Source organism: Scatophagus argus, chromosome 10 (genome assembly GCF_020382885.2).
Source record: "Scatophagus argus isolate fScaArg1 chromosome 10, fScaArg1.pri, whole genome shotgun sequence".
Lineage (NCBI taxonomy): Eukaryota > Metazoa > Chordata > Actinopteri > Scatophagidae > Scatophagus > Scatophagus argus.
Genome location: NC_058502.1, coordinates 20,079,956 through 20,104,443, shown reverse-complemented (window position 1 = coordinate 20,104,443; position 24,488 = coordinate 20,079,956). Strand labels below are relative to the sequence as shown.

Sequence of the window (24,488 nt, the reverse complement as noted above, 5' to 3'; positions counted from 1 at the left end):
TTCTGAACACCCCTGTGGAGCAAGGACTTCGCTGATATCAGTGATAACATTTTATCTTTGCATAGTTTATTGGAGTCAGCATATCTTTCCTCAAGTGTATTACTAGTTCATATGTTTGCTTTGATGCTTTCATATCTGACCATCTCTCTGGGACCATAATTCAGTCCGGCTGTAACTGGACCCCCCTTCCCCCTTCCCTCCCTGACCCAGATCCAGTGATCCTCAGCTACTCTTGGCATCTGCTGTCGAGGAGAAGAGGCAACAGCTGGGGTAGCCTCCTGCCCACCCACTACCTACCTAAAAAGAAAAATTGCCCACTCAATGCACCCTTGTGCCCCACTCTGTGTCTATGCTGTGGGCGTGCAGAGTTATTAATACCCCTGCGAGTACGTTTCAGCAGGAAGAGCCAGGTTAGCACGCCCACTGGTCAGTGCCTCTCTAACAGAGAGAGGGCGACTGATCCTCTACCCAGCGGCACATACCAGACCTCTGCCCAGGACTGTCACACTGTGAAAGAGCAGGCTTCTTTTAGACGTTTGGCAAAGAGAAAACAAAGTTCAGGAAACGGTGAAGGGAACAGAACCTGTTTTCATTCAATTTTGTTTTGTCTCAGATCACCTGGTGCTAAATTGGAGCCGAGAATGAGAGGCTGTGGTCAAACTGGGTCAAAGTTGATTGTCAAAAGTCCAGTAACACCCTACCCCCCCACCCCCCCATGGGACATACTGCCACCCAGTGGACAGAAACCTGAAAAATGTGTCAAATAACAGTTTGGTGTCATTCATGTTTTATTGGTCCCAGTGTTGTACAGTACAGTTACATTCCAATACAGAGAGGAATGACTAGAACTATAACTGACAAGTACTGGGGGGGGTTATAAATAACTGCAGCATCTGTCTCACCCAGATGGCTGGGTTTCATCACAGAAGACAATAAATGTTCATTTAAATTGTGACCAGCAGTTTAGCTCAAACATACAAGTCAGATCTTTTGGTAAAAGGACAGTCAAAAAAAAGAATAAACTAACATGAAGACTAGTCAAGCTCCAAAAATAAATCTTACACGCGCACCGATGGGCTGAAGTGCATTTCCCAAAAGCGGAGCTGGATTCAGACTTCTTGTTTTTCAAGGACTGACCGCAGCTGCACAAATAAATAGCTAGGATGCTGTTGATGGTGATCCGTACATAGTCACCTGAGTTAAGCAAAGGGGGAGGAAACCTGACAAGGGGTGAGGGTGAGGAGAGAGTCCACAGCTGGCTCAGAAGTGGGGCTGCCAGTAGGAAGTCATTTTGTTGTCCTGAGCCCTCACAGGAGGATCTCGTGTCTTCCTCTTCGTCGGTTTTCACGCGCTCGTCTCTCCAACAGCTCAGAGGCCTTCTCCCCATCAAGTCGTTTATGTCGTCCGGATCTGAGCGTAGCGCATTTTAGATCTACAAAGCCAGCGACAGAAGACAACGGTGGACGACTTCACGGGGCGTGATGTTGTGTGTGTGTGTGTGTGTGTGTGTGTGTGTATAAAGAGTACCTGGGTGTTTTTTCTGAACTCTGTCTAGCTTGAGAGGTACTCTTGAATTGCGCTTCCAGTCTGGAGTAGATTCCTCCTGTAGGCTGCAACAGCAACCACAGACAAACACACACATCAGGCAGCTGCAAAAACTAAAACGTGAAAGAAGACAATAAATCGATTCCCAGCATCAGGATATTAACAACACTGCACGCGTATGAGCAGATACTTGCTTCTTTAGTATCCTTGGATCGGCTCTGCTCCTGGTCTCCAAACCTCATCTTAGTCAGGTGGCCGATGATCTCCACCATGCGACGCTGGTCTGGTTCACACAGACAAGAATGACAAGGCAGAAATGTGGGAATAAAATAATGAAGTAAGAGAATTTAAAAGCTCGGACTGATATTGACTGGTAGATACTTGATAATGCCTGAAAATATCAAAGTATTAAAAACATTCATTTCCTGTAGAGTCCTTCTTTACCTTCTTCCCTCTGAGCGTCCTGGTTGTACCGCATGGAGCGAGAACTGTCCCACTTACTTTTCTGGACACTCACTCTACAAAACACACAGCACAGTCTGTCCCAACACTGATCTTTAGTAGAGGTCAAGCATCATAGTCATTTTATCCTGACAGGATCAGGTGGTTATGTGTTTACTGCATCAGATACATATAGACATAGGTATACAGGTAAACACAGGTAGGATGTTCCACATGCTCTTTGTGTTTTCAGATGAACTCACATGAAAGGTGTGTTGTCCCTGGACTGGGACTGTTTGAGGAGGGACAGAAAATCAGATTTAGAGAACATAACAATGCAGGATTGGAAGTTATGGTTTGTTAATTACTACGTACTGTACTGTGACAGTATCTCCAACTGTAACAATGGTTCAGTCAGAGAGAAGAAATAATCCAGCCTGTCACAGTACAACAACATTACCATGCCGCCAAGTGTTTTACTCCACTGAGGAATCTGAATGAAGTCAGTGACTCACTTTCTCTGCTTTGTCTTTGCGTTGGAAGTTTGGAGAGGACATTTGTTTTTTCAGAGGTCTGTGGGCCTTCTTGGCCTTTTTAGCAGCTGGAAACAGAAAAACATGATGAGTACAGTGACGACCACTGATGCCACCTGCTGGCCAATGAGAGCAGCTGTTTTATTTAAGTAACAACAGTAAACTGTTAAAAATAGACATGATGTAGAGGTGGAGCGGTGGTGGAACAGTGGTGATGAGCCATAAATAGAAAGGTTTCATTATGAATCTATGCTTAACTGTGATCCTTTAAATTTCAACAGTGACTTTGCATTGAAGCTGCTAGAACAAAGGTCAAAGGAAGCAAAATTCACCGGAACAGTTCACGCAAATAAATATGACTTTTAAAATGAGGCCTGGGTGATTAAACGCTGAGTCTGACTGGTGCAAAATGACTTGCTTTAACATTCTGTTTCTTTGCTCGTTTCAGGCGATTCTAATCGTCCAGATAACACGTACACGAGGACACGATATTCGAGGTATGATGATGACAAAAAAAGAAGCACTTGTCACTGTTATCATATTCAGAAAACTGGAACCCACCCTATTAAGTTATCACTCACACTTTCAACATTTTAGAGACTGCACACAATTTACCGTATAGACTGCAATTAAAATGTCATTACACGACAAAACTGTTGCAACAGTAATGACAAGAGCAGCTACGAGCCTCTAATTAAACCTCATAACTGCATTTTAATGACACGAATATATCCATGACTCGTCACTTCTTTCAGACGAGCAGTGCATCTCCTCTGTTTCCACAGCCTGAGTGGGAAACATAAAGCTGACGCGGCCAAGTCATTGCTCAATTAGATGAACAGACAGTTCATATCATCTATTTTGATAATACTTTTAGTCATTTATTAGATTAAAAACAAAAATAATAAGCAGCTACTGAGCTCTCATACTAGCATGTTTATCTGTATTTTATCTACTGTAAAATGAATATGTTACAGTAACTTTAACTGCTGAGCAGAAGACATAAAATATCTTCTGGAAATAAACATTTTGAAAAGTATGGCTATTTGGTTCCTTTCCAGGATGAGACCTGTATCGATTTTGTGTATTGGCTGCACTGACTATAAATGTGATATTATCCATCCATTTTCTATACCGCTTATCCGTCAGGGTCGCAGGGGGCCTGAGCCTATCCCAGCTGACTACAGGCGAGAGGCGGGGTTCACCCTGGACTGGTCGCCAGTCAATCGCAGGGCCAACACACAAAGACAGACAACCACACACTCTCACACTCTCACCTAGGGGCAATTTAGAGTAGCCAATTAACCTAATGTGCATGTTTTTGGTATTGTGGGAGGAAGCCGGAGTACCCGGAGAAAACCCACGCAGGCACAGGGAGAACATGCAAACTCCCGGCCCAGACCGGGATTTGAACCTGGGACCCTCTTGCTATGAGGCGACAGTGCTAACCACTGCACCACCGCCCTATAAATGTGATATTATAAAATGAAATACTGATATTGTGTAAATAATACACAGTTATGGTTACAGAATCTTCGCCTCCCTACACTCCCATTTAGAGTGTAATTCATTTGAAGAGACAAAACACAATAAATAAAGTTAAAGATGAATTTGACCGACAGCCTTTTTCACCCAATTTTCCATAGAAATGTTACTTTTCTGTTTGACCTGTTTGTGATTAAATAAACGAGATGTTACTTCGTCAAGTGTCCCTTAGTACAAAGACAACTAGCGCCACTCATCATTGTTTCTGCCACACACTGAGCAACGTGATCCGGGTGTGATCAGGCAAAAATCTACAAAGTTTCTCCACCTTGTTTCTTGGACAGCTCCTCTTCATCCCCCACCTCATCTTCAGTGACCTCTGACCCCGTGGTGTACTCCTCATCCTCTGACAGGAGAGACTGCTGCCTCTGGAAAGGCAAAGTTGACATGTTTTAGACTTTCAGCACCCTTGATCTTTAAATTTGACTTATCTAACAAAAGACAGACTATCAGCAGATGTAATACAGGAAATGAGAAGAAAGTCCTACCAGCTGCAGACTCCAGTTTTTCAAGAGGGAAAACTGGTTCAAAAGAGGAAGCAGCTGAAGTCAGAACCAAATGCAAAGAGACAAGCTAAGCATCAAGACAGAGAGAAGCAGAGACAGGGACAGAGGGACACTTACAGTGCCGCCGTCTCCTCTCAGAGGTCTGAGCAGCGTGGGCTCCAGCAGAACATCACAGTCCTGAACCTTTTCTGCGCTGGATGGACTCTCCTCAGTGCTAACACAAACACCAACACAAAACACCAGAGTCATAACTGGCGCCGCATGTAAATTGTTGGCAAACACACTGACAAAAAAAGAAATCTTCACCCATCCACACACCCTCGTGCTCACCTCTCTGCGGGCGGTGTGTTTGCCACACACACTGCGTCTCTGTGCAGCAGCAGGTCATTAAGGACTCTGGTCTCGGCTAAGGTCACCTCGTCGCAGTTCTCTTCGTCAGGCACGTTCACTATGTGGTCTCGCATCCTACAGCCCTGAGCGCACAAACACAGACACACCTAAATGAACCGGGACCGGGTGGCACCAAACAGATGCATCAGGTTTGACTGAAGCTTTAACACACTGCTTGAAACTTCTTCAAGCCACAAGCCTGCCAATATAGTAAGATGTCAAGCACCAAATTAACTACATTACTGAGTGATTACCATACCAGAGCATGTGATCACAGGAAGCATTATTAAAAATGTTAGACTCATTGTGTCTCTGTGTTAGTAGATCAACCTCCCTACAGCAAATTCAAGGACATTCCAGTCCAGTTCCCTCAAATTCAAGGACCCAACACAGCACAGTCTGAGACATGGGTCAAGGCTGACGGTTGTTATAATGAGAACTAGCATGCCTTACAGAGAAACACAGACAACATTTAAAAAGAGAGGCTGTGATGTGTTAACACTCCTCGATTGTGCAGTTACATATAAGCCAGTCTTTGTAAATGGTGAGCCGGACATTTAAATTTTCAAGGCATAGCTGAAGGCTGGCTTAGCCAAGTATATTTTCACACGACTGTCGCACCTTCAAACCATGTGGCGACTGAAAGAGTGACGCAACAACAGGAGACACACATGCAGACGGTGAGCAGTGAACATCAATTTCTGTTCTTGTGCCAAATTTTATTTAACAACTTTCAATAACCCACGTTCATTTATGTCTATTTTCAAAAAAATTGAGGCTTTGATGTTGCTGTCCCAGCATGCAGTGGGGGTGAGGGGCATGGAAACCTCCACAGAAAAGTACAACTAATGGTTCAATTAAGCACTGAAATTAGTGTGAGAAACTAATTTGTTGACTCACCAGTCAGGCTGACTGGTCCATGAAAAAAAAAAAATCACTGGCCACATTTGTTATTGGCTATAATGTATATATATTGGATATATTTTAGTAGTTAAAATACTGCAGCAAAACAAATTGAAAATTACATGGTACATGGACATTTTGTACAAAAATACTGTGGGGTTTGCGTGGACCTGTTCAGACCTCTTTTGTAAAATCTGCCTGTGTGGAAATGAGTAAGATAACTTTTTGGATTTCTGAGTTTACGCAGTGCATCTGAATGCACCATGAAGTCCGTGTGTGTGTGTGTGTGTGTGTCCATACCTTGGGCATACCAGTGGGATCAAAGCGGAGAACCCTCTGGTTGCAGCAGGGGTAGATCCCTGCACCATGCCAGCCTTTCTCTGTACCCATGCCAGGGTACAGCACACTGTCTGGGTGGTACTTGCAATGGGTCAGCTCTGCACATGTAAACACCTACACACACACACACACAAACACACAGGTTGAAAAATACAACAGCATCATACGTTATTGGGTTGAACTTACTTACTTGTGCATCACACACAAACACCCACCTGTTGGCATCGGGAACAGGTGAGGTAATTGATGGTACCCCAGATTCTCCAGTAGACCAGGACCCAGGACTTGAGCTCCTCATACAGACCTGTGATGTATTCATGTACATCCCAGCTCTTCTGTCTGCAAACACACACACACACACACACATGAATACACACAGTCTGACAGCTAAACAAATACAGGAATCATGAGTAATATGAGCACACTGGCTGCTGTAATACCTCATGTGTGTGTAGATGATTTCTCCGCGAGCATCAACATTGATTTTCCCTGGCACACAAGAAATCTTCCTCTCTGTGTCTTTGGTCAGGAGCTTAAGGCACAGACCACACCTGCAATTAAACACACATACATGAGAAACAACATGACAGTAATAAGAGGACAAGTCAAATGTCCCAGTAAGAATACACATGAAACTAGTTTATGAACTCACACATAAATGGGGCTTGAGGCCGTTGCTGAGCACTAAGTGGTCCTACTCACCGGTAGAGAGTGGAGGCGTTTCCTGGTGAATCTCTGTTCTGGTAGCTGGGATCGAAGAGACGCTCAATTTTCTTCTGAAACAGTTTGCTTTTGTGGTGGGAGGGGATAAAAAAGATAAATTTCTAGAATTGGCTGGTTTTTCATGGTGTACTTTTAAGGATGACCTATTAAAACACACTTAACTCACTTCACTGTTCATACAAGACCCCTCACGCTGCCCTGAGAAACCAACTGCAACAAAAATGTGGTCACCTTTTGAACTTGTCTTTTTTGTCCCTGATGTCGTCGGCCTCGTTATGGTTGAAGAGTTCGGCGATGCGTGTTGCCAGGTTGCTGTTGATGCAGTTCATGTTGCAGGGCGTAGCCACGATGGCGCTCATGTGTTTGTGGCAGTACTGGATGCACTCCTCCACCTGAACGTGGGCAAACACACACCGCTCTCGTGAGATCTTTCGTATCCACTGTAAATTTAGTTTCATTTCTACTACATAGATACTAATCAAACACCACTTTGACAGTGACTACAGTGCTAGTGGAGAGAATTTACTGCAAACTGTATAAAAGACTCATGGAAGCAAAAGAACATCACCACTCTTAACAATCATGCAACATCAACCTCAGGGCTGCAACTACCGATTATTTTCACTATCGATTAATCGGCAGATTCGTTTCACAATTGATCAATCAATCATTTAGTGTATCAAGATGTGAAAGATGCTCATCACAATATTCCAAATAGCTCAAAGTGATATCTTCAAATTGTTTCTTTTATTCAACAAACAGTGCAAAACCCAAAGACTCCTCATTTACTGTCAAAAATGGCAAAGAGCACTGAAATGATTTACATATTCTAAAAATAGTTGGCAAATTTTCAATCAGCTAATGGATTAATCGAATAATCATTGCAGCTCTAACCAACTTAACTGTGCTCTATGTAAGGGCCTCTTGGTTTTCCTATTCTGACAGAGATTCTCTAACATAACTGAATTTGCGAGTGCTTTTGGCAGACACTTCAGTTGCTGTCATACCAAGTGCCAATTGATTTTTTTACATCTGGAAAAACAAAAGGCCCGGAGCACGTCACCACACCTAGCGTCACACGCCACAACACTTACTAACGTATCCATCTTCAAGAACTCGGAGGAGATCAGGATTGAGATCACATTGCTGGGCTCTGTAACCGACAAACACCACGTGACCAACCAAGCAAACCCCACAACCAACAAACAACACAGAACACACAGCCGACGACCCACCAAACACACACCACATTTAGTGACAGCTCAGGCAGTCCCATGTGCAGTAAAGTGATTTCTATTTTTGGTTTACAGTTTTCATAGGGGTTTACCAAGCCGCGGTTTGTCCCTGTTTCCCTCTGCTGCAGAGTTCCTCCTGACATAGTTCATGAGCCAGTCGAAGATCAGCACGTCACAGTGAACAGAAATGTCCACCTCCTCCCATCTCTGGGGGTCCACAGACAAGTACTCAGCAAAGTAACGCATCTCTTTAACTAGAAGATCTCTGGGACATGTGAAGTCCTGCTTCAGGTTCTTGGTCTCGTCACAGACATGGATGACCATGTTGGGGCTGTGGGAAAAACACACACCTTGCAGTAAAACTCATTGCTCAAACATAGAAGTTTGAACTCTTTATAGCTGCCTTTAAAGTCCACAAAGTGTCAGTGATTGATACTTATATATATATAAGGTGCAGGATCAATTAAAATAAAGTGTGTATGTGTGTTTAAGGAATCAATGTGCATTATTGTTAGCTGAGTTCACTGCTGTTTGTAGAGACTGAGGATGGATCTACTCTCGTGGTACTTGTTGTACTTGTTGTACTTGTTGTACTTACTCTCGTGGCTTCTGAGGTTTGTCATTGTCGTCTGCTGACACTCCTTTCTCTTTCTTCTCCGCAGCACCAGCTCTTCCTGAGGGCGTCGATTTAGAGCCTGCTGACACCAGCAGGAAAAAACGCAAACAGACTCTAAAGCGATCAAAAACCAGTAACCATCCACACCACTGCGACACATCTTTGGTACTGACATACACTTAAAAATGTATTTTATTGGTCTTTTTGCGTTTAAATGATTCTGTCTTGTAAAGGAAAAGGCATCGTCAGAATGTTCAAATTAACTTATATGAAACAAGCTCTTATCAAACAAAACTAAACATTCAACTTAAAATACTCCTGTGAGGAAAGGCTATAACAGCAGCAAATAATTGAGATTGCAAACTAGTAACTGTGCTCATACAGAAAACACTGATTGTTGAATCTCATTCCCAGGTCATCAAATATCAGTCTGGGAATAAGATTCACTAGCTGAGAGTGTTAACCCCATCCTCTGCTCAGGGTGTCATGATGATTTTCAGGTTAAAATAAACTTGTAAGTCGTTAACAAAAACTATTTTAATGCCAGCTTTTGCTGGCTAAACTAACTGTTCAAAATGTTATCTGTATTGCACAGGATGGCACTGACTGACCTGTCACTTTGTTGGTGCTCTGGCTGCTTCCCGTCTCCACCACTTCCCCAGTGTCCAGCAGTGTGGACAGGCCATCAGAAGGGGTCGTTTCTCCTTCAGTCAGAGCATTACATTGGTTGTCCACATGTGGGAATCCCCCCGTGAGCTTCAGCTCCTCAAATCGACGGGCACACTGTAAGATCCCACCAGTGCCACAGTATTATTTCTTATTAACAAGTCAGGGCTGATGTTACTAAATCATGAGATGATCAATGGAGGGAACTGGATAGATGAAAGGGTAGACGAACGAAAGCATTCATGGTTAACCAGCATTCCAGTTACCTCCTTAGGAGTGAATCCTGGAACTAGCTTGGCTACATTGTCCCAGTTTATGGGCTGGGGGACACCCCATAGAGAGCCTAGCACCATGTCCAAAACCAGAACATTGTTGTCATAGGGAAAGTTGTTGTTGTCTGAGCAGAAGCGGCTCATCTCTACAAAGGAAGACAGGCAAGAAACAAAAGGCAATAAGTCACCAATGAATGCCTCTGTTTCTTTGTTCATTCAAAAATATACTGAATGAATGAACATAGTGAATGGGCAGCTATTTATATAACGGCAAGTCAGTAGTTAGTGAGTAGCAGCTATGCACAAAATATTATCAACGCGAGGTACAGCGTCAGTACTGATTGATGAATACTGCACAGATATGACCAAAACTGAGACTGTAACGAGTGCAGAGTAATCACTTAGACTCAGCCTAGCCAGTCTCTATACAGGATAGCCATATTTCTATGACCAAATGGCAAATTAAGATCATTTTCACACACACCTAATGACGCAGTCCCACGTCGATCTAAATTATAAGTAAATTATTTTTTAAAGGATTTCCTTTGTTGACTGACGGTTGTGAAATGCGTCATTCACCACAAATCAAATAAACTGTAATTTTCTACCACTAAACACATGATAGGCCACAGCATCTCGAGGGCTCTACGGAGCTTTAAAGAGCTTTTACATACATGTGATTGTACTGCTTTGTGATATAATTTTTTGGGTTAAATTAAACAATGGAGAAACTTGGTGGTGTCAGCAGAGTAGTGATGCTAGCGCAGGCCGAGTCCCTGTGTCCTCCTCCTGATGCTTTTGGGTCATATTAAATTGGTGGTTGTCTAACAAACATAATTCAAACAACAAGAGGGAAGACATATGGTTAACATACTTATCTGGTGTCAGAAAAATTCTTCAGCGTCGTCTTGTGCAGTAAAGTATGCTGGTGCCTGCTTATGTCATTGTGAGCGGATGATGCTGATGCTGCGGTCTTCTCCTACCGGCTAACTGCAACCATTGCTAATGCTAGCTAACTTTGCGGGACAGGACTTGCCGCCTTCACGCACTCCTCGTAAACTCCTAAACAAGAGCGCCACACAACGAACACCGGCGATATGGACAGTCGTGTGGTTTTACTCAATCACGGATGGGTGCTAATATTTTGCTTCGAATTAGGCGAGTTTATTCATGTTGAAGTGTTGGGTTAGACCAGATGTTCTAAAACCCCGTAAACAATTTTACTCACGTTTAACGAAGCTTTTAACAAGTCTTGACAAGACTTTTGTGCGAAGTGGCTATACGGACTAAATTCTGTAAGATATTAAAAAAAAAACACGATCACGAAATATTCCAAACGTCAAGAATGAACCTTCAAACTGAATTGCATCCACAACCCCACTATTTCCGATAGCCGTTTAAAGCAGCATTAGCTACAGTCAGCTAGCATATCAGATCACAAAGTAACAGGCTCCGTGGCATAGATATATGTTAAAGCCCAGCAGCACGGGAGTATTATCGACGCACTGCACCGTCACTGTACAGACTTGGTTGATAAGGCCCGAAATAATTTACACCAATACTGATTTGTTTTTGTCTGGTTCAGTCAGTATCGGCAACGCTGACTAGTCCCCGGTGTCGCACTGCAGCTGGTCAAGCGTCCTGTTGCTTAGACACAGCGGTCGTAAATCGAGTGTTTCTATCATAAATCTACCTTAGGCTTTTCAACCAACAATCAAGTTACATGAAAATTAACACTGACATTTCATCACGGTAGTATGTGAAGAAGCTTGACTTAAGTTGAAAGTTGCTCTCAACTCTTGAGATATTAGTACGTGAAAAACCTGCCATTGCTAATTTAAAATCAGGTTATTTTACAAGGTCCACCTTGCTACTACAATTAGTTTGCAGATTAAAGACATAACACAATGGGCAGAAAATGATTTTTTTTATGTTTTATTTTCAAAATAATTATATTAAATATTTACAAAATTACTTTCTGTGACTAACTGTTGAAAATGTGCAAATTTAGCCCCTTCTCTTATTACTTACAAGGACCAAGCAGCCTGCAAGTAAAGGCAAAAACCAAGTACAAGGTGACATAATTATACTGTCAAACTAGATGCCCTGACTTTGTCCTGACGCTGTCATTACACAGAGCATGTATCAGTGCACCTCATTAATTCAAACAATGAACTAATTTCTCTTATTGAACAATATCAAGACATTACATCTTACAATCGCACATAATCTTAAGAACAGCAGTGTACCATAAACAGATAATACACAGAACTTTCTTTGTTGTACAAGCTCTGACTAATAAAATGTAAAGATAACCTCCTAATATAAGACACACTGGTTCTAAACAGAGCAGCACAATAGAGAGCCTGTGTATGCAAACCATTTTTTGATCACCAATCTTTCCAGAAGGCCCAGATTGTGTTTGATGGTTTGAATCATGACAGATGAGCAAGGAAACTACTTTGAGCAATTCTGAATGAGCTTCATGGTGTCTCCCCAAATACCTATTGTCAGCCAATTAGCCAAGCATCAAAGTTAAATGCTGCAAACCAGCACTGGCTGAGCAAACCAATGTTATGAGCACACAGAGATCTGCATACATGCACAAGCATTACAAGTCAATCTTCTCAGGGATGTTTAGCATTGTGTTAGAGGGCAAACTGGAGCTAGCTGTTCCCACACTGAAGGAAGCGGGTGTTTCTGTGTACACTGCCTCTAGCAGTTCCTCCGTGGAAGCTGATGTGGAGGATGGACCTTGGGCAGGATCTGACTGTGGGTGTGCAGCGAGGGATGTTTGGGAGGCCTGTGTGTTGCTTTGCTGGACATCGGCAAGCCTCTCCATCTCCGTATGCTTACGGCCTCTCCTCTTGCCAAGGACCTTTACATAGTTGGCTGGGACAAGTCCTGTGGTTTGACCATCCACACTTGCCAGCAGCCAGCCTCGAACCCTGGGTTGTTGCTCTAAACACAGGAGATAATAAAAAGGTCATGATTTGAGCTCGGCAGCGTGGGGATGTTCACACCTATCGCTGCATTGTGTTGTTCCAAAGCATGCCTTCCTCTTCCATTACTGATAATTTGTTTGATTATGTAAACTTCACTCAACAAACTCTAAGAGGCTATTTCATATACACTATGCACTTTCATGTTGATGTGAATGCCATTAGTTAAATTGGCAGCAACCTTTCCTGGATGTCATTTTAAAAAAATACAAGGGTAAGCGTTGCCTGCCCTTAAGCTACATACCATACAATCTGAAGTTAAGGAGAAAATCTCTACCTCCTATTAAGACAATACTGCTGCAACAAGCACAAAAATAATATATCAAAACAACATGTATTGCATAAGAAAAACATTAAATAAAACAATGAAAAACATTTTAAAAATTAAGAATTAATTAAGAACTGAGTGAGAATATAAATAAATTACAGCCCTGCAATAACGTTATTAAAATAAGTTTCAAACCCGACTGACTTCACCAAATTTGTCTAAAATATTGTGCATTTATTGCATTCTTGGAATAATATTGATATCATTGATATTGTGATATTAGCAATATTGATTACAACATAGAACATAATGACCTAGCCCACTCAGACGCGTTCCAACATTCTGGCACAATGCAAGTGTGAAAAAAGATAAACGTGAAGATTGATAATAACACCCAGCCATTATTTGAGAGCTCTCACCTTTCGGAGCGAGGTTAATCATGTCTCCAGTGCGAAGGGAAATCTCCTCCTCTGATGCAGCTGAAAAGTCATACTCTGCTCTGGCTACTACATGGTCATCCTCTCCGCTAGCCCAGTTAGTGGCTAAATATAGAAAGACAAAACATCTTGTCAAGAGTTAAGAGAAAAAGACTAAAAGGCTAAATACACCAATACAATGACACTCATTAACTTCTCTGGTATAGAATATCTTTTCATTGATGTTTGGTGGAATATTTTTATTGATTTTAAGCAAACCTAAGCTGCCTTGGGTACAACTGATGAAGGTCTTCGATATTTTGCAGCTCCTTTCAGTGTGATCAGTGAAGGCTGTTTAACTGATAATATCTACAGCAATGATTCTCAGCTGCTCACCACTGAGCCACAAGACAGAGCGAGTTTTCATTCAAGCGACCGATAAAGGGAGCAGTCGATGCATCTGACTGGAACAAACACCCCAAAAACTTACGCCTTGATGGCACATGATGAAAGCTGCTGATCTAAAGTGCAAAGTAGGGCTGGATAATAAGAACAAAATCAAATATCATATTATTTTTCTTACCTTGATAACAATATTGCAATTAGAACTGCACCAATCACAGATAAACAGTCTTCTTATTTAATTCACCCACAATGAATACTATTTGTCTGTGAGTGTCAGAGTCAGTGTTTTGATTCCTGCAAAACCACTCATTCAAAACACTGTTCAAATTTTGGAGCAGTGCGCACTACTATTGTTCACAAACCTTTGAAACCAGGAAAAGTCAGCATTTATGATATAGCACGATACAGCCAAAATCTAACAAGATGTCTGGTGTCGTATCACGGTATCGATTTAATATCAATACATTGCCCAGCCCTATCTGCAACTAAATCTTGTCTCACCACTATCTTCAGAACCAGGACTGGAGCTCAGCAGTTTCCAGATAAGGTAGGGTCCCCCCAGGACAACAGCAAAAAACAGCAAGATTGGCCAGGACTTCACGGTCTGCTCCTCCATCCCTCCTCCATCCCCTCTGGATGCGCTTGTAGCCAGGGCATCACTTGCACTATCTGCCCACAAATCCTCAACCTCAGAGTCTGACCTTCGGCCCAGCAGCCTCTGTAACCGTCGGTAAAGGTAGCGCAACGTGCGCACCAGAGCAAAGGCTGACAGAACTCGGGTGAGGTGTGCACGCAGCCGCGTTAGGTGGTTGGCAACATCCAGCACAGCTCGGAAACTGTTATACACTGCTGAAAATGTGGCGTCCAGCATCATACTAACAGAGGCAAAGGCCTGGACAATGCTCTCAATGGACTGGAAGGCACCACGACTGCTCTCCTCAGCCTGTTGAACAAACCGGCTGGGGGAAATTTCTTCCATGTGGGAGAGGCGGTTGTATCCCAGGCCGTAGCCACCACCATAGCTGTAAGGACTGTAACCTCCGTAGATGGAGCTCCCATAGGGGCTGTAAGAGGAGGTGAATGAGCTGTAGGATGGACGGTAGGCCTGCTGGACCGGACGAGGGGGAACTGGGGGCGCCATCCTGGTCAAAACAGGAGGGCCCGCAGATGAAGAGGGGCCAGCATATTGTCCAATGTTTGCAGACCTGTTTGGTGAGAGGGTGAAGACAAGACGTAGGGTTTAAAACATCTTACGTGATTAGTTTTGTTATTCTGTATGAATATCAGGATATCACAAAACTACCCATTGGATTTGCTTGAACTTTATACGTTTACATACGTACAAAATTACACTGTTCAAACGTGGTAAAGGCGTTATGAGTATGATACTGCAGACAGTCCTTCAAATGGTAGTGCTTTACTTATTGAGATTCAAATATGGCGAGAGACTATTTTACTGATTTTTTTTGTTGTTGTTGCAAAACTTCATATAGAAAACGAAGTGAAGAAAAGAAATGAATAATTATTTCTTAACTATTAAACTTTTAACTATAATTAGAAGGGAGCCTGATGACAAACAGGCTCAACACCAACAGACTCAGGGACAGCTTCTTCCCCAGAGCTGTTAAAGCAATAACCCCCCTACAGTGAAACACTCATACACATAGTCTGGCACTAAGTGCACTTTGTTGTTATCTACCTCACTCCGTATTCCGTATTTTGTACTTTGCATTTTTATATTTTTTCTAAGGTGTGCAATTTTAATTTCTTCTATTTATAAGTGTGTTTTGAAGCTGAGAATCTGCACAAAATTTCGTTATGCTTGCATAATGACAATAAAGACTCTTGAATCTTGAAACACTACTTGTGGTGCTCCAGAGGAATGCACCGGACAGGGCCTCATTGGGCCTAGCTAGCTAGTTAGCCATTTGTACATGCTAAATTTGTTAAAATGTCTGGCGTTGAAAAAATATTGTGACAAATGTATACATTATAGGTCAACTGGTAATGATTCATACCACCGTGTCAAAGTCTACACTGTTTTAATGATATTCCTTCGTCTGTGTATCAGACCTTACCGCGAGATAGCTAGGGACAACAGCGTACCAACCGCAGTCAGTAAACATAACATTACGATGGTGAGCGAGTTAACACCGCTATAGTAAGTTTACCTGTAATTTATAGGTGCACTAATTGCCCCTGGAGTCCGCCTTTCCCATGGTTTTAACGGAGACTGTGAATCCATTGCAAAATATATGTTCACAGAGCGTGAAGATGATACGGGACCCGTCACTCTTAAGCTCTGTTCCCCTGACTGTCCCTCTTGCTGCCTTCCCGTGACCTCGTAATTTCCTACTTTGATATCGCAACTCATTGGTACAGGGCTCCATTCTGTAGTTCTAAAGGGTAAAGTGTCTGTAGAAGGCGTTAAACAATATCGGATTTACTTGGACCTCTTGCATGTCTATTCCATGGCGACGCGGCTTTCGCGTCATTAATCTGCACACAGACATAATGGAATTTCTACAATTGCAAGATTTCCGACAGCTTCTAAAGGCATCAAAAGGTCTGTCATAAGGGTCGTGGAATAAGTGATAAAAGATAAATTTAGTTTAAGCAATTAGATTAATCTAAAGGCTTGGATATTTTATCAATAATCGTCATCAATTTCTTTATTTTGGGTCATGACTTTAAATTACTCCTTAAATCCATTAAAATCCTTTGTGTTTTTCACATTTGGGAAGTACAGCCTGAACACAAACAATTAAATGCACTTTTCACTTCTGTCCACTAGAGGGTACTGTGACCTATCATAAAAGAAGACACCCCTTGATGAACGTTTACAACTTTCAAACGGGAATTTCCCCGATCTGTAATACACTGTGGTTTAACAAAGAATTCCCTCACTAGTGTCTAGTCATTTGGATTTGGCTTCAGCAACATTAACACCTCCAAATCCTAAGGTTCGGACTCAATCATGCGCCTGGCCAACCTGCTTCAGGAAAACTGCCCCTTCATTAGGATGTTGGAAGTGTTGCACCAGACATGGTTTCCTCTTTTAACGCTCAACTGGAGCTAAGATCTGCTAACAACTCCTTTTTCCTCCCCCATAATTCTTGAAAGGAGAGAACATGTTATTCCATTCCATCTTAAATTCCAGTGATATCAGTTTGTCCTATTTAGTATCTTGACTATTTTCTACCCCAGTCTCCTTTTGTTGCTGACAGAGCAGTCCTGAGATCTGCCGTATATGCAGCCTGTGAATTTGGTGTGAGGATGGATTCCCCTTAGGGCTTTCTCTAGCTCTTAGTGTCAAGCCAAGTGTTATTCAGTTAACCCTGTAGTATGGTTTTAAGGGGGCGACTTCTGACTACATTGCCGTGAGCATGAGGAAAGCTGCAAGCAGTAAGTGCAGAGGTGTAGGTTTGGTTTTAGGAGGGAGTCCTGTGATGTCAAGCTTTGTGTGTGTGTGGGAGGGAGCATGTGCAGAGCTGTCGTATGAGATTCACTAGGGGGAGGATAACAGAAGATGCCTGTGATGCCACAGTGTAGGTGTGTGAGACCGAGGCTGCTGTTTATGACATGACGGTGTCAAGATCCTAAGCAAAAGGTGGCAATCCAAGGTACAGGCCTGTGATGTTGCTTTGTGTGGGAGGACAATTGAGCTGATGACGGTGTCAGTTTGAGGTTTGGGCTGATCACATGTGACAGTTCATACTGTGATGGTATAGGAAGGTCAAAGACAATAAATCATCATTCCATTAAAGTAACCTATATAAACAAACTTTAAAAATACATTATATAGTCAAGTCAAGAGTGGTGGACATCTGAACATAACACCCTTATATGACTGAGGGATGTAGGCTTTCCACCAGATTTTAAAACCTAGCTGCTGGGATTTTGTTCCCATTCGTAACTATTAAAGCTCTTAAAGTGAAATTTGAGTAAGTAACATCAGTCTCTGGTTGAACTGCTGAGAGCTTGGAGATACTTTGATTTCTTTGTACAAACGCTGCATTCAATTTGTACTCATAAGTCATAACTCCGAACTCGGTGTGACATCACATCTGTTAAAACCAAGTTGGATGCCTTCTATTTGCTACTGCCCAAAGTTTTAAAAACATGCTTAGCAGCAAAAGTTCACTGACTGACATGTTAAATTCACACAAAACCCAAGTCTTCTCATCTAAGCTAACAAGAAAGTGTACATGCTTACATACCAAAATGTCAGTGGTGAGTGTGCTGTGCAAGAAACACATCAGTCTACAGTTCTATCTGTAATCTAGCTTGATACAATGGCACCAGTCTTCTCTCTATGGGCACAAGAAATGTTGCTCGCTATTGCCAACGCCTTTCACAGACACTGAAAAAAACTTTCTGGTGCATCCACAAACTTACCCTGTATATTCCTGCATTATACAACCACAATAGGTAGTAATCACGAAAGACTGTTTGACAACATTAAATAGCTCAAAGAATCCCGAAGATAATTTGTTTCTGTTCCTGAGTACAGATTTAGACTACTGCTCCAACCAAACCTGCAAGTTCACTGTCACATTGCATTCCTTTACTTGCTCTGAAATTCCAGCGTTCATAATTGTTTACATGGTGTATTTTTGCTGGGCACCACGTTGGATTGGCCAGAAAGTGATGTGCGTACTTTTCACACACTGGTTCCTCCTTGCTCTGTGTGACTGTGTGTTCTGCTTGTGCTGCATATGTGCGTATTGCCCAAAATATACATATATCTGTGCAACATGCAAACCTCTGCTGAAGTTTGCATGTATGACATGATTGCATGGCTGCTTGTCAAAAAATACACTGAGTTACAGTGTAGTGTATGTTGTACCGGACTTTGAGGCAGTGCTATCAGGTTGTGTCATCTGAGGAGGAGGCGAAGTGTAAAAATGGCAGGCAGCAGCAACCACAGAAACTGTGAAGCTGAAAAAAGGGGCCTAAAATTTGAGTAAGTAAAAAGTAACAGTCACATAAGTTGGAAATCTTTAATTTTATAAGATATGTTTTTAGAATGACATCAGAAAGTATAATGTATGTTTGGACAAGCTAAAGACCATCTAAGCCAGTTAGTTTTGTTTATCCGGTAATAATTATTTATTTATTTAATTTAAAATATTTTATATGGTGTTTTACCCAGATATTCTATATTTCTATGCCATAATAATGTATACAAACAGTCAAAAATCAACACAATTTAGTGTGTTATAAGATACTGCATTTTGGTTTTGTGGTGGCAAGGTACATCAGTGCTAAATTACAGAAGAGGTCTTTTTACTTCTTTCTGTCCCCTTACCACAGTAGCATAAACATGGATTATCGTTATTCACTTGATTCTGTTTACCTTTAGAATAAAAAAAAACAACAGAGCCACGGGCTAAACATCCTGGAACACACAGGTATATGCTGTTCTGGTCAAACACTAAACAGTAAAGCTTTGTGGGATTTTCCCTACTCTGAAACATGAGTTAGGTCTTGCATGAGCAGCCTTTCTAGCAACCTAAAAGGTACAATACCTATAATTAAAATGTGCTGCAGGAAGTTTGCAAATTGTAGGATCAGGGAAATTGCTCTCAGAGAATTGAAATAATAACTGTTCTTTATATTTCATAGAGAGGCCTTTGCTCAGTGATCTTATAGGTGGAAAAGATGACTATATGTGTGGTTATGACATCGTCTGGGCATCACTCCATGAGTTGATTCAGAAGAAAACTAATGATTTTGGAAATGAGTTTGAATTAATAAACTATTTGGTTGTTTTGTTTTGTTATACTTGTTTTGTTCCTGTATGTATGAAGTCTGACTTGTGATAAAAGTAGAACATATTTTATTGTTTCGCTTACTTTAAAAATCATTTTGTAACTTATGGGGCAGATATTGTGCATGTTATGGCAAGACTATAAAGAGCTGAGGATTAAAATAAACTAAGGTGTCAGGGTCCAGAATCCCTTACTTGAACAAAAAATATCATACAATAAAAGACATCAAACTCAATCTATAGGATAACATCAGCTAAATCTACTCTAGTTTTATTGTCTAAATTTTATTATCCAAAAGCATAGAGAAGCTGAAGAGGAGAAGTAAATAAATCTAATTTAAATATAACTTCCTCTTGTCGGCATTGCTGCACACACCTCTGCGAATGCGCTGTTGTTAGCGTACATCAGTGATAGGCCTGCCTTGTAGTAATGGCAGCCTAATTTGGTGAGATAATGACGTGTTCATTCAGGTGAAGTGTGACCGGATGCCGCTTTTGTCAGCAACCATTTGCAGTGGCGGAGAGTTTGCAAGCTTCAAAGGAAGGGGAGAGCAGGGGGAGGAGTGGAGCTGAAGGGAAGGGGGAGGAGACAGAGCAGCAGAGGAGGGGCATTACTGGAAATAGGTGGCTAAACAGGTCTAGCTTGCCTTTTCCAGGACATGGTTAGGAAATAAAGAGACACACTGTGCCAGGCATCTAAGACAAACTTTCAAAGGGCACAGACAGACACATATGGCTACGTAAACATAAGCAATATGCAGTGCAAGCAGTGCTTGTATTGTGAAAATTTTCAGTTCACCCAAAGTCCTAACACTAACGCAGCTCCTTGCAGCAGTGAAATGTACTGAGTATGTCAATGTATGTCTTCATCACTGAGAGGACATTTGGTTCTTTTATAATTTAACAATGAACCAGATTTCATGTTGCAATTCCTACATAACCCAACCCTAGCATAACCTACTTTGGCACTATTTATTAATTCTAGACCATTAAGTGCTAGGTGAAAGATTCACACCAAAATGTTGGAGCACTGTTTTACAAAACCAGAGGATGACCTGACTCTGGAACTGCTTTGTTATCAAAGCTCGATATTGCTTAAAGTGTGATAGGCTGAACAAGCTGATTAGTCGTTTAATGAAAGTGTAGTAAGCATGCAGCACTATATTTTATGCTTTGACAGGCACACAGACAAAGCAGACAAGTCTGTGTGCCTGGTCCATGGTTAGTTCTCGTAGACTCAACAGCTCTTGCAGTAATGTCAAATGTAAAGTGAACTCGGTCAACGTCAAGAGTTATGCCGGTCCATTTTAGATGTCAACATATCAATGCACTGTCAAAAGGTCAATGTAGCAACCCACTTTTCAGGAACAAACTCAATATGTGCATTACCACCATTGCATCTACAGTTTTAATCTAAAAAAAGAGAATGAAAACTTTTTTTTGGACCAGCAGTGGCTACTGGTAGGCTATTTTTTATTTTTTTTAATTAAGTTAGATTAAAGAAGAAAACCTGCAAAAGACAGGTGTTTCTTTCCACCAATCTGACTGAGAGGACAAAAAACATTAAAGCTGCACTACTATCCATGTCTTACATGAACAATATGTCAGATGAATTTGTATAATGTGAAAGGTGTTACTCAAAGTGACAAACCTTCAGATAAGTATGTTACGCTCTTTCAGCACATTGTTTTGATTTTACCTTCTGTAAAAAAACATCTGCAGGATCCAGAAAATCAGCTGCACTTTATGAGCTGCCCTTCACATATGTAGTATACAACAGGAGACTGTACGTATCAGACTCATTTTCATCTGGTGGAAATATCAGAAAGGAGGCTAAGGAGGAAGACTCATCCATAATGGCGATTCTCTTTGCGCTGATATCAGTGGTGCATGTATTTTGACGCACATGCAATATCAGTGAAAGAGTGAAAAGAAAAGAGTATCAAGGAGCTACACTCATTATCGTCATCAAAACGCATGCTTGCTCCATGTAAATTCTAGAGACAATGACCAGCTGTCTTAGGGACTCAAGTGAACATTTTGTACTGAGGAGCTGGGAGGAACAAGTTCAGTTATTGTCCAAGTCAACTGATTTAGATATTTGCCTTCCTGAATAATAAACCCTGGGTATCCTGTAACATCAAGCATCTCTTCAACCAGAGGAGTAGGCATTCAAGGAGGGAGACAAGGAGAAGCTCAGGTTTGTACAACTTGAACTGAAGAAGAGACTGAAACAGGCAAAGGTAGACTATAAAAGGACTGTGGACAGCAAGCTGCAGTAAAACAACATCAGAGAAGGGTGGAAGGTAATGAAGAACATCACTGGCTACTCAGTGAAGAACTGCCAGGTTATGGACAGAGATGTGGACAAGGCCAATGACTTCAACCTGTTTTACAAAAGGTTTGATGGATGGCCAGTGTCTGCCATGCTTCAGCACCCATTCCCCCTCTCACCACTTCAGTTGCTACTCCTCCTACCACCACACCTGGCCGTCCGCCCCTGTCCTTCACAGCTGCTGAGGTGAAGGCAGAGCTTAGGAGATTGTGTCCAGGAAAAAGCAGCAGGACCAGATGGAGTGGGACCAGGACTCCTTAAGGACTGTGCAGCCCAGCTAGCTCAGCCCCTCCAGAGGATCTACAATATGAGTCTACTCTCATGTTTAACCACACTGTGGTGGTCAGTACCGTCTTTTATGCTGCAGTGTGATGGGGAGGCAGCCTGACAGACAAAAGCACCAAGCGACAGGGCAAGCTGGCTAAAAAAGTCAAATCGGTGCTCGGCAGGAGGCTGGACTCATTGTGGTGGAGAGGTACACACTGAGGAAACTGAGTACTATAATGGACAATAGCAGACACCCTCTTCACAGCTTCTTGGCTGGGCAGAGGAACTGCAGCAGCAGTGGATGGCTCCTCTCATGGCGCTGCAGAACTGAACCGTTCAGGAGATCCTTTGTCCCCAAATAAGACTTTCACTAAGCAATAAAGAAGATTTTATTTATCCATACGGGAATGAAAAAAGTATTTATCTATCTATCTATCATACAGCTCCTCTGAGTAATACCTACACAGGTTCAGGGTTGTAGTGCATTTGTGTAAGGACTTCAGTTTTACCGTTCTTGTCAATACTGTTTCCAACCACAGCAGAAAAGTTCTGATAAACTCACAGTTGATTACCTTCCCACTTTGTCTTTAAAGACAAAGTTGATGACTAACTAGTGAACATAGTAGTGCATTTGGCAGCTAGCTAAATGTCTCCTGCTGTGGTAATCCTTTCCTATGAACTTCAAAGATCATAATATCTCAGACATAGGATTTTTAGCATTTTGTCGCGTTTTAACCAAAGGATGCAGCTGCAAACTTATCTAGACTTTTGTGTTTAAATTTTACTAAGGAACTTTTATAATTACCAGTTTTGACTTACAACATTTAAGTTTTGGTTCAGGAGGCTGTCTGAATAAAAATGACAAATACTGTAGATGAAATTGAAAGTTAAATAACAAAATTGCAATCTGAGACTGAGTTGGGACCAGTGAACGGAAAAAAAAAGGCTGTGACCGGCTTGTTCACAGAATCTGTCACTGAACTTAATTCAAGGTTCACTGTGGTTCCTTACAACGAGACAGGAAGGAAGCTACGTACAGCATTTCACCTCAGCCTCCTAATACAACAGAAAGTAAACATCTCCAATGTAGCACATCCTGGATTCCTTGGTAATGACGCTTCAGGACACACTGCTTGTAAAGTACCTTGGCATGAATGCATATGTTTTCTAGAAACGAGATTAGAATCAAAATGTTGATTTGACACTGAATAAGCATTTATTGCCCAATTGTGATGAAAATGTGAAAGACACTGATGAAAACAAAAAACTGTACAAGGAATTCAGTATTGTCTGTGTGAGTTAAAGCTAAAAATATGCCAATGCTCATTGGTATAATCTTAGGGGCTATAAAGTGAAAACAAACAACTGCAGTCTAAATGCAAATTTTGGAATTTTAAACAGCCATGGTAACAGCGTGACTTTATTGATGGTTATGTGGGTCTGTCTGTCAGTCAGACTAAAATTTCTCATTAGCAATTGAGATGAAATGTTGCAAAGTGTGCACAGACCTCCATAGTCCCCAGGAGATGAATCCTAATGATTTTGGGGATCTCCTGACCTTTTCTCTACTATCTTCAAGTCAGATTTTGTCTGAACTTGTGCATTTATGACCTGCAAATCTAATAGCATTCCCATTTCACACAACTCTCCAGTGTTAGCAAATGTTAGCCCCATCAAAGGACAACCGTTATACATTAGCATATTAGCATTGTCATTATAAGCATGGTAGCTGACATACCTTTTAGCTCAGTATAGCCTCAAAGATCTGCTAGTGTAGATACTGACTTTTGTTTAAATGTTTTGCTTAGGAGAGGACAGTCTTAATATGCTTTGTGAAGTACAAGTTATCTAAAATATCTAAATATAACACATATACTATGTTTATAAGATCAGTTTACTAAATTTAAGTTCCAGTCTGTGGATGAGGGATTTCATAGCTGTGTCAGCAAGCATTTGCCCTGTTGAAGTGCCACTGAGGAAGACACTGAAGATCCACAGGCTCCAGAGGTTGAAGCTATTCAGACAATATTTCTCACATTCTTATCAAAAGCTTCTTGAAACCTTGAGGTAACAATCAGTTTCACATGTGTCAGAATTGCACGTCATTTCATCTAAAATTACGTGTAAACCAAAACTTAATTTTGTTGTCCAGGACATGACATAGAGACTTTCTAAATTTTTATCTGATGTAGATCATAACAAAGGGATGAGATGCATTACCATGTGTTTTTGCTTGAAAGCAAAAAAAAACATATTATACAAGTAGGCAGATTTTAAGTACTAAGTTGCATTAATATTCTACATTTAA

At 41.6% G+C, this 24,488-nt stretch overlaps 2 protein-coding genes across 5 annotated transcripts; both read right to left on the bottom strand.

Annotated features, from left to right (window-relative positions):
* Window positions 1–770: 770 nt before the first annotated feature.
* sanbr (SANT and BTB domain regulator of CSR) lies at window positions 771–11,396 on the bottom strand. Of its 4 annotated transcripts, none has more exons than XM_046402116.1 (21): window positions 11,269–11,396; window positions 9,709–9,860; window positions 9,388–9,559; window positions 8,759–8,858; window positions 8,253–8,491; window positions 8,020–8,078; window positions 7,157–7,317; window positions 6,905–6,991; window positions 6,643–6,753; window positions 6,418–6,541; window positions 6,164–6,316; window positions 4,901–5,043; window positions 4,688–4,784; window positions 4,553–4,585; window positions 4,333–4,432; window positions 2,502–2,587; window positions 2,250–2,278; window positions 1,990–2,063; window positions 1,740–1,828; window positions 1,528–1,610; window positions 771–1,432 (listed from the first exon to the last, which is right to left on the bottom strand). In XM_046402116.1, exons 2-21 carry the CDS (start codon window positions 9,856–9,858, stop codon window positions 1,396–1,398), a joined length of 2,127 nt encoding a protein of 708 aa, XP_046258072.1. In that variant the 5' UTR covers window positions 9,859–9,860; window positions 11,269–11,396; the 3' UTR covers window positions 771–1,395. The 4 variants fall into 4 exon arrangements, with proteins under 4 accessions (XP_046258072.1, XP_046258071.1, XP_046258073.1 ...); XM_046402115.1 differs by having other exon boundaries at window positions 10,589–11,375; XM_046402117.1 differs by having other exon boundaries at window positions 8,759–8,855; window positions 10,589–11,374.
* Window positions 11,397–11,633: 237 nt separating this feature from the next.
* pex13 (peroxisomal biogenesis factor 13) lies at window positions 11,634–16,155 on the bottom strand. Its single transcript, XM_046402120.1, has 4 exons — window positions 15,977–16,155; window positions 14,307–15,010; window positions 13,404–13,526; window positions 11,634–12,675 (listed from the first exon to the last, which is right to left on the bottom strand). Exons 1-4 carry the CDS (start codon window positions 16,048–16,050, stop codon window positions 12,326–12,328), a joined length of 1,251 nt encoding a protein of 416 aa, XP_046258076.1. The 5' UTR covers window positions 16,051–16,155; the 3' UTR covers window positions 11,634–12,325.
* Between the last annotated feature and the right edge of the window lie 8,333 nt (window positions 16,156–24,488).